This window comes from Rhinopithecus roxellana, chromosome 16 (genome assembly GCF_007565055.1).
Source record: "Rhinopithecus roxellana isolate Shanxi Qingling chromosome 16, ASM756505v1, whole genome shotgun sequence".
In the NCBI taxonomy this organism is placed as follows: Eukaryota; Metazoa; Chordata; class Mammalia; order Primates; family Cercopithecidae; genus Rhinopithecus; species Rhinopithecus roxellana.
In genome coordinates, this window is record NC_044564.1 from 112,788,429 (window position 1) to 112,799,224 (window position 10,796).

General features: G+C 40.0%; 1 protein-coding gene across 1 annotated transcript; it reads right to left on the reverse strand.

Moving 5' to 3' along the window:
• Positions 1-779: 779 nt before the first annotated feature.
• LOC104671203 (olfactory receptor 2K2) lies at positions 780-4,741 on the reverse strand. The gene is made up of 2 exons (XM_010374639.2): positions 4,612-4,741; positions 780-2,033 (listed from the first exon to the last, which is right to left on the reverse strand). Exon 2 carries the CDS (start codon positions 1,982-1,984, stop codon positions 1,034-1,036), a length of 951 nt encoding a protein of 316 aa, XP_010372941.1. The 5' UTR covers positions 1,985-2,033; positions 4,612-4,741; the 3' UTR covers positions 780-1,033.
• Positions 4,742-10,796: the final 6,055 nt, after the last annotated feature.

The following is a 10,796-nucleotide window of genomic DNA, read 5'->3' on the forward strand; positions in this document are numbered from 1 at the left end:
GGTCACCACACAATCTATATCAGAATTTCTTGGGGCTCCACCTATAACTACAGATTATTGAGAAACCACCCTAGAGTCACTGACTCAGAATATCTGGTAGTGAAGGCATTGTTAACAAGCAATATTTGTATGCAAATAAAAGATTTAAAACAACTAATATAAATATTGTCTCTATAATGTTTAAGTATTTATAAAGTAATATACCTCATTGCCCTGTTTCTTCTTTGTAATTTCCCAAGTGGTACTTTCTTCTCAAAGTGACTGGTGTAAAGCTGATAAATGTGTTAATTTACTGAATGACTGCTCTAAACAGAAAAGGTACAAAATAACAGGAATACTTGTCCCTGTGAAGTCAATCATCCAATGAAGAAAAAAGAAAAACATGAATGAAAAAGACTTAATTAGTATATCGGTAGTATACTGGCATAAAAGCAGATACAATTTGCACAAGTATTTATGTGCTTAGAAAAGCAAGGCTGGCAAGCGGAAAAATCAAGTAGGCATCATTGAATGCCTTACTCAGGGAGATACGGAGTTTTAATGAGGAGTCTGGAATAATGAAGGGTAATTAGAGAGCCACCACCATGTGGTAAAACAAGCTCTGGCCAAGAAATCGGAAGGATGTCGTAGTCCCAGTTCTACAGTTGTGTGATGTTGAGCTAGTCTTTTATATTTTTAAATTCTGTTTTCTCACTTGCACAATCAAGGCCAGTCTTTATTTGTTTCTTTATGCTCCCACCTCATTTGAAAAAGGGTTAAAGCACAGAAGATACACAAGATTTCTTCTGGAGCAAATGTTTGATGACTCTATAACTCAAAACCTCACAACCGCAAAACACAAAAAGGAAATATTAACAAATGCAAACTGAAACCTACTATTGTTAATAGGCAATCACTCTGTGTACGCATCTCATAACTATGAAATTATATAGAGGTAAGATCCGATCAGAGTTCTAAGAGGTTGCATGTTGTCTAGAATTTCTCTGGTGAGCTCTGCCTGGGGCACATCTCTGGTAAAACCATAGGGACCCAATCAGAGATGTTCTTGTGTTTGATGCAATGGTATTTTGCCCAGCAGTTTCTTCATAGCATCTTTGACTTCCTTGTTTCTTAAACTGTAAATTATGGGGTTCAACATAGGGGTAAGCACTCCATAAAGCAATGAGATGATTTTGTCTGTTTTTTGTACCTTTGATGAAGAAGGCTTTAGGTACATACAGAGGGCAGCCCCATAATACAAGATCACCACAGTCAAATGGGCGCCACAGGTAGAAAAAGCCTTGTTTCTTCCCTCTGCTGAGCTGATTCTCAGAATAGTGGAAAGGATGAAGATGTAAGAGATGCAAATTAAGAGCATTGGAATTGGCAAGAGGAGAATGCTGACCACCAGCATGATCGTGTTCACGAGCAGTGAACTTGTGCAAGCCAACTTTAGCACCGCCAGAATTTCGCAGGTGAAGTGATCGATGAGATTCCCACAGAGGGGTATCTGCAAGGCTAAACTGGTTTCCAGCAGGGTGGTCAGGCAACTTGTCACCCAGGAGACCGTGGCCATCTGTGAACAGACGCACCTGTTCATGATGATGGAGTATCTCAGCGGGTTGCAAATGGCCACATAACGGTCATATGCCATCACGGCCAGGAGTACACACTCTGTTGAGCCCATGGCAAGGGACAGATACATCTGTACAGCACACCCAGAAAAGATAATGGTTTTCTGAGATGACATCAAGTTCACCAGCAAAGTAGGAATAGAGGCAGATGTGTAACAAATATCCATGAAAGAGAGATTTCCAAGGAATAAGTACATAGGAGTTTTAAGGCGTGAATCTAGGATAGTGATTAAAATAAGAGTGCTGTTGCCCAAGAGCGTTGCCAGATACATTACAAGGCTGAAGACGAAGAGAACCACCTCTAACCTTGGGTACTGGGAAAATCCCTCCAAGAAAAAAATGCTCCAAATGGTGAAGTTTTCTCTTTCCATTTTCTTTCTTTCATCTATATTTATTCCAGTATTATTCCCTTCATTTAACCTGAGGACATAAAGAAATAAATAAAGTGTGAATAAAGTAAGGAAATACTCTCAAACATTTTCACTATTATTATAAATGCAATTTTACTACAAGAAATCATAGGATAGTGTGTTTATTGATGTAAGGGGGGGGGAAAGCAGGTTTGATCTATATAAGTTGATTCTTCCACAACAAAATTTAGTTATGGAAAACAGTATGGCAATTCCTCAAGGATCTAGAACTAGATGTACCATATGACCCAGCCATCCCACTACTGGGTATATACCCAAAGGATTATAAATTAGTCTACTACAAAGACACATGTACACGTATGTTTATTGCGGCACTATTCACAATAGCAAAGACTTGGAATCAACCCAAATGTCCATCTGTGACAGACTGGATTAAGAAAATGTGGCACATATACACCATGGAATACTATGCAGCCATAAAAAAGGATGAGTTTGCGTCCTTTGTAGGGACATGGATGCAGCTGGAAACCATCATTCTTAGCAAACTATCACAAGAAGAGAAAACCAAACACCGCATGTTCTCACTCATAGGTGGGAACTGAACAATGAGATCACTTGGACTCGGGAAGGGGAACATCACACACTGGGGTCTATCATGGGGAGGGGGGAGGGGGGAGGAGGGAGGGATTGCATTGGGGAGTTATACATGATATAAATGATGAATTGATGGGTGCTGACGAGTTGATGGGTGCAGCACACCAACATGGCATAAGTATACATATGTAACAAACCTGCACGTTATGCACATGTACCCTAGAACTTAAAGTATAATAAAAATTAAAAAAAAAAAAAAAAAAAAAAAAAAAAAATTTAGAAAACAGCAAATTTGAAAAAAAGAATAGACATATTTAATGCTTGAATCTGAGCTCCTAAACCTATCCTTAGCACGCAGTAGGTCTTTAATAAAGATTTGAAAGTGACTGAATGAGGAAAAATATGAATGTACATTGAAAAAGTTATTGAGCTCAAATCAGAAAAGTAATGCAGATAAGTGAGAAAAGAAAGCTCAAATGTACAATAAAAAGCAATATTGATCTTCACTAAAAGAAGAGGAGGAACTTTGAAAGAAACAAATAAATTTTAGGCCGGGCACAGTGGCTCATGCCTGTAATCCCAGCACTTTGGGAGGCTGAGGTGGGTGGATTGCTTGAACTCAGGAGTTAGACCAGCCTGGGCAATATGATGGTGAAATCCTACGAAAAATACAAAAATTAGCCAGATGTGGTGGCACACATCTGTGGTCTCAGCTACTCAGGAGGCTGAGGCTGAGACAGGGAGGCAGAGGTTGCAGTAAGCTGAGATTGCGCCACTGCACTCCAGCCTGGGTGACAGTGAGACTCTGTCTCAAAAAAAAAAAGAAACAAAAATTAAACCAACTTCATATGTGGAGGCTCTGGGTCTAAATGAACTCTACCTTTTCCAGCTAATGGTTTGGGGGGCTGTACACTGGTTTCAAAAGGACTGCAATGCTTTGAGCACAGACTACAATGCTCGAAGCATTGTAGATACTAATTTGTGATTATATTTAAGAGCCAGCTTATGTCACACAATTTAATACTAACACATTTAATACTAATACATCCACTGTACAATTTCATTCATTATTGAGCCCCGTATCTTTGTGAGTGTGTGAAGAGTTCTGAAAATTATAGCCAGGCAATACATGAAAACCCATATATACGAGAAATGCAGAAACTAAACTCCCTTGGAAGATTATCATAAGATCTCTTTGAAAATAAGATTACAGGCCGGGCGCGGTGGCTCACGCCCGTAATGCCAGCACTTTGGGAGGATGAGGCGGGCAGATCACAAGGTCAGGAGATCAAGACCATCCTGGCTAACACGGTGAAACCCCCTCTCTACTAAAAATACAAAAAATTAGCTGGGCATGGTGGTGGGTGCTTGTAGTCCCAGCTACTTGAGAGGCTGAGGCAGGAGAATGGCATCAACCCAGGAGGCAGAGCTTGCAGTGAGCCGAGATCGCGCCACTGCACTCCAGCCTGGGTGACAGAGCGAGACTCTGTCTCAAAAAAAAAAAAGATTACAGAGCATATAGTTATAAATAAGAACACTGGAAGTGGCAAGAGAAGAATGTTGACCACCGTCATGATCATATCCATGAGCAGTGAACTTGTGCAAACTAACTTTAGCACCGCCAGAATTTCACTTGTGATCAGTGAGATTCCCACAGAGGGGTCGCTGCAGGGCAAAACTAGTTTCTAGCAGGGCAGCCAGAAACAAAGCGTTATTTTTTTCTTACATTTCACATTATTAACAAAAAATTACTACAGAAAACTTACCTTGCTTCTTCACTCATATTGCCTTTTAATAAACCTTCAACCGTTTTCTTTCTCCACTGAGTCTTTCGTATTTTCAAATACAAATGTCCTCAAACATTGCTTTCATCTTACAAATTTCTCTGCCAAGTTTTAGATTTAATAGATTTCTCTAATAATAAAAAATTATTAGATTATTATAAAGCATTACTTCAAAGAAGCTTAATTTTTGTGCCACTGTTAAGACTAACAAGCATAAAAGTTTTTAAATGAAAAAATTAGCCCAGTTACCTGAGATCTGATATTTTCTGTTATTTAAAAAGTATTTAGTAGTAGCCAAGAAGAATTGGCCCTCCCATCTGAATTCCCTGTCACCAACTTCAAATAAAATGTTGTTTTATGATGCACTTCATAAAGTTAACTATGTCCAAGAAATAATAAATTAATTCACTTTTTAAAATGTTAAATGTTATGTAGAAAACAATAGTGCAATTCATTTCTTTCAAAATTGTTAACTCTTACTACCATAACTAAAAATATCAAAGGATAGCAACTGAAATATTAGGCAAATTTAAATCATTTGTTGTTTTGGGGAGATACCTGTTGTCCCTGAACAATTTAGAGTTCGGCAGTTAAGATATACAGAGGCTTGAGACTTCATATCTTTCAGGGATATTGTCCCAAAGATCCAATTATATCAAACTTTTAAAAAGTCAAATAGAGAGTGAACCACACAGTTCTTCCAAAATACTTTGGAAAACTCAGAAAACAAAGTTTTCTATTTGCTTTTTTCTTGTCAATCCTTAGCTATGTCAAGATTTTTTTAATGAATGATTTCAGTGTAGAATACTTAACAGAATTCAGAGAAAAGATGTCCCTAAAATACATTTTGTGCAATTGTGAAATTAATTCCTGGTTTTCAGAAATTAGGGAAAGAACATTTACTTTTTAAAGCCGCAGAGAAATCACTGACTGCCCCAACAAGTGATCAGAAATGTTATTCCCATATTGAGAGGATTGCAAAGCAATGAAACCTCGGTAGTAATGGGCACATCCTAGATCTTTGTTTTGTTTTGTTTTGTTTTTGAGACAGGGTCTGGCTCTGTCGCCCAGGCTGGACTGCAGTAGCATGATCTTGGCTCACTGCAACCACCGCCTCCCAGGTTCAAGGGATTCTCCTGCCTCAGCCTCCTGAGTAGCTGGGACTACAGGCATGTGCCACCATGCTGGGCTAATTTTTGTGTTTTTGGTAGAGACGGGTCTCTACCATGTTGGCCAGACTGGTCTCAACCTCCTGAGCTCAAGCAATCCACCCACCTCAGCCTCCCAAAGTGCTGGGATTACAGGTGTGAGCCACCATCCCCGGCCCCAGATATTAGTTTCTAAACACCATTCTCAACTAGAAGGAAACATGACTCCTTGGAAAAATGACTAATATCAGAGCTAGGATATGGAAAGAACAAGATTAACTTAGTGTATCTTATCGAGCCAGAAAGTAAGAAATATAAAAAGAATGGTAGGGATATAGCAAAGGGTCATAGACACCCACTTGGTGAAGCTCCCATTGCTGAATTTAGGACAGATTATTTGAAGCATCAAAATAAAAATGATAATTGATCATAATTCATAGAATAATATAAAAATGTACATATTCATTATGATGTAAATAAATAGAAATAGAAAGCTCTTCCTCACAGTAGGATGCCAAAAATTATAAATATAGAGGAATGATGTTAGAAAATAATCAATCACAGTTAAGGGTTTTGTAGGCAATAGATTACCATAGGTAAAATGTTATATTAGGTTAATGTAGGCAGTGTCGTTGTTGAAGGTAAAAGTTGGGTGAACAGGATATTTACATGGTGTCAAAATATCTCACCACAAATTACTTAGTAAGTTTAAAGATAAAATAATAACTTTACGGTGGGGAGGCCTGAAGGATAATCATGTTAACATCACCAATATTGGGACAAATAGACTCCATGTGCATTCTGATATAAGGTACTGAGAACACATTATCACCTCTGCGGTATTCCCATCAAAATTAAATCACCAGAATCTAACCATGAATGTAAACCAGACAAACCTAAATTTAGGGATATCATGCAACATAATCAGCCTATACTTTCCAAAAGTACAGACAATTCTCAAAAAATTATATACAAATGGCCACAATAAATATGAAAAAATGTTCAACATCACTAATTATCAGGGAAATGCAAATCAAACCTACAGTGCAGTACCACCTTACTCTTGCAAGAAGGGCCTTAATCAAAAATTAATAGATGTTGGCATGGATGGGATGAAAAGGGAACACTTTTATACTGCAGGTTGGAATGTAAATTAGTACAACCACTATGGAAAAGAGTGTGAAGATTCCTTAAAGAACTAAAAGTAGATCTACCATTTGATCCAGCAATCCCACTTCTGGGTATCTACCCAGAGGAAAAGTCATCATACAAAAAAGATATTTGCACACATATGTTTATAGCAGCACAATTCACAATTGCAAAAATATGGAACCAGCCCAAATGCTCAACAATCAATGAGTAAAGAAAATGTGATATATATATATATACACACACACACACCATGGAATACTACTCAGCCACAAAAAGAAATGAAATAATGGCATTTGCAGCAACTCAGATGGAATTAGAGATCAGTATTCTAAGTGAAGTAACTCAGGAATGGAAAATCAAACATCCTATGTTCTCACTCATAAGGGGGAGCTAGGCTATGAGGATGCAAAGGCAAAAGAATGACACAAGGGACTCTGGGGACTCGGGGGAAAGGATGGGGGACTGGGGGACAAAAAACAACATATTGGGGATAGTGTACACTGATGGGTATACCAAAATCTCAGAAATCACCACTAAAGAACTTATCCATGTAGCCAAACACTACCTGTTCCCCCAAGACCTACTGAAATAAAAAAGAAGAAATAATAAAATCAAAAAACTCCTAATTAAAAAAAAAAGTGTCACAATCAGGAAACAAAAAGAAAAACCAAGAAAGTGTTCCATACCTGAAAGGGACAGGACAACTAAATACGATGCATGCCCCAGCATTGAATCTTTTTCTTTTTTTTTTTTTTTTTTTTTTGAGACAGAGTCTCACTCAGTCACCCAGGCTGGAGTTCAGTGGCGCAATCTCAGCTCACTGCAAGCTCCGCCTCCTGGGTTCACGCCATTCTCCTGCCTCAGCCTCCCAAGTAGCTGGGACTACAGGCACCTGCCACCACGCCCGGCTAATTTTTTGTATTTTTAGTAGAGACAGGGTTTCACCGTGTTAGCCAGGATGGTCTTGATCTTCTGACCTCATGATCTGCCCGTCTCAGCCTCCCAAAGTGCTGGGATTACAGGCGTGAGCCACCGTGCCCGGCCAGCATTGAATCTTAAATCAGGAAAAAATGGGCTATAAAGGACATTATTAGGACCATCGACAACATTTGAATATGGCCTGGGGATTAGATATTCATGTTCTATGAATATCAAATTTCCTATCTTGATCACTGTACTATGGTTATATAAGATAATGCTCTTGTTCTTAGGAAATACAGACTGAAGCATTTAGTGTTAAAAGGGCAAAATGTCTCCAATTTACCCTCAAATCATTGGTAAAAATTTGGTTTTTAAAAATTATGTGTGGAGAGAAGATGCACTTATTGCCACATTTTTTTTGCAAGTCATGCAGCCTCCATATTTTCTGTGTTCTTATGACAGCTCATTTACTCTGGATCACTGATGGCAAATGTCCAGAAAGAAGACCCTCAGAAGAACTTGGTCCTACCATATGAATAAGCAAATTGTTTCCTTCCTAGGAAAAGAAGGAACAACAACTATATTGAATAATATAAAAATATAAAATAGAGCTAATTAAGTGGTAGGATTATATTTTGGGGATAATGGGCTACAGTAGCCCATAATAGCATGACCTTGGAATAGTGAAACTGGCTAAATCCAATAGGCTTGTTTGATTGCAAAACATAGGAAACATGATAGCTAATGACTTGAAGTTTTAATAATATTAATCTTGAAACTTTATTTTTCTAAAAGTCAGCACTCATGACAAATCCCTCCCACCACCATACAACAAGACAACAAGAATTTTAGAAGAAAATTGACAATGAGATGACCGTCTATGGAGAAAATCTGAAAGAATCAACAAAAAACTGCTGGAACTAACAATAAGCAATTCCAGTAAGGTTTCAGGACACAGGGTTAATGAACAAAAGTCAATTGCTGTCCTGTATACAAGCAAAAAAGAAATAGAATTTGCAATTAAAAACACAACATTGTTTACACTAGCATCCCTCCCCCACAGTGATATACTTGGGCATAAATCTAACAAAATATGTGTATGATCTACATAAGGAAAACTATAAAACTCTGATAAATAAAATCAAAATAGATCGTCAAGAAATCAGCTCTTTCCAAACGGGCCTGGCAAGATGGCCAGATAGGAACAGCTCTGGTCTGCAGCAACCAGCGACATCAACCCAGAAGGCAGGTGATTTCTGTATTTCCAACTGAGGTACCCGGCTCATCTCACTGGGACTGGTTAGACAGTGGGTACAGCCCAGGGAGGGGAGCTGGAACAGGGTGGGGCGTTGCCTCACCTGTGAAGCACAAGGGCTTGGGAAACTCCCTCTGCTAGCCAAAGGAAGCTGTGAGGGATCATACTGTGAGGAATGGTGCACTCCAGCCTGGATACTGCACTATTCCCAGTCTTTGCAACCTGCAGACCAGGAGATTCCCTCGGGTGCCTACGCCACCAGGGCCCTGGGTTTCAAGTACAAAACTGGGCGGCTGTTTGGGCAGACACCAACCTAGCTGCAGGAGTTTTTTTTCAGACCCCAGGAACCTGGAACCTGGCACCTGGAACACCAGTGAGACAGAACTGTTCACTCCCCTGGAAAAGGGGCTGAAGCCAGGGAGCCAAGTGGTCTAGCTCAGCAGATCTCACCCCCACGGAGCCCAGCAAGCTAAGAACCACTGGCTTGAAATTCTCACTGCCAGCACAGTAGTCTTAAGCCAACCTGAGACGCTCAAGCTTGATGGGGGGAGGGGCGTCCACCATTACTGAGGCTTGAGTAGGTGGTTTTCCCCTCACAGTGTAAACAAAGCCGCCAGGAAGTTCAGACTGGGCGGAGCCCACCACAGCTCATAAAGCTGCTGTAGCCAGACTGCCTCTCTAGATTCCTCCTTTCTCAGCAGGCCATCTCTGAAAGAAAGGCAGCAGCCCCGGTCAGGGTCTTATAGAGAAAACTCCCATCTCCCTGGGATGGAGCACCTGGGGGAAGGGGTGACTGTGGGTGCAGCTTCAGCTGACTTAAACATTCCTGCCTGCCAGCTCTGAATGAGCAGCATATTTCCCAGCACAGCACTGGAGCTTTGCTAAGGGACAGACTTCCTCCTCAAGTGGGTCCCTGATCCCCATGCCCCCTGACTGGGAGACACCTCCCAGCAAGGATCAACAGACACCTCATACAGGAGAGCTCTGGACATCTGGTGGGTGCCCCTCTGGGACAAAGCTTCCAGAGGAAGGAACAGGCAGCAACCTTTGCTGTTCTGCAGTCTCTGCTGGTGATACCCAGGCAAACAGGGTCTGGAGTGGACCTCCGGCAAACTCCAGCAGACTTGCAGCAGAGGGGCCTGACTGTTAGAAGGAAAACTAACAAACAGAAAGGAACAGCATCAACAACAACAAAAAGGATGTCCTCACAGAAACCCCATCAGTAGGTCACCAACATCAAAGACCAAAGGTAGATAAATCCACAAAGATGAGGAAAAACCAGTGCAAAAAGGCTGAAAATTCCAAAAACCAGAATGCCTCTTCTCCTCCAAAGGATCACAACTCCTTGCCAGCAATGGAACAAAGCTGGATGGAGAATGACTTTGACGAGCTGACAGAAGTAGGCTTCAGAAGGTCAGTAATAACAAACTTCTCTGAGCTAAAGGAAGATGTTCTAAACCAATGCAAGGAAGCTAAGAACCTTCAAAAAAAGTTAGAGGAATTGCTAACTAGAATAACCAATTTACAGAAGAACATAAATGACCTGATGAAGCTAAAAAATACAGCATGAGAACTTCATGAATTGTACATAAGTATCAATAGCCAAATCGATCAAGCAGAAGAAAGGATATCAGAGATTAAAGATCAACTTAATGAAATAAAGCATGAAGAGAAGATTAGAGAAAAAAGAATGAAAAGGAACAAACAGAGCTTCCAAGAAATATGGGACTATGTGAAAATATCAAACCTATGTTTGATTGGTGTACCTGAAAGTAACAGGGAGAATGGAACCAAATTGGAAAACACTCTTCAGGATATTATCCAGGAACTTCCTCAACTTAGCAAGATAGGCCAACATTCAAATTCAGGAAATACAGAGAACACCACAAAGATACTCCTCAAGAAGAGCAAACCCAAGACACATAATCATCAGATCCACTAAGGTTGAAATGAAGGAA

What these genes read in the sequence shown, in the direction of transcription:
- LOC104671203 (XM_010374639.2), bottom strand. Translation starts at nt 1,984, where the DNA reads ATGGAAAGAGAAAACTTCACCATTTGGAGCATTTTTTTCTTGGAGGGA.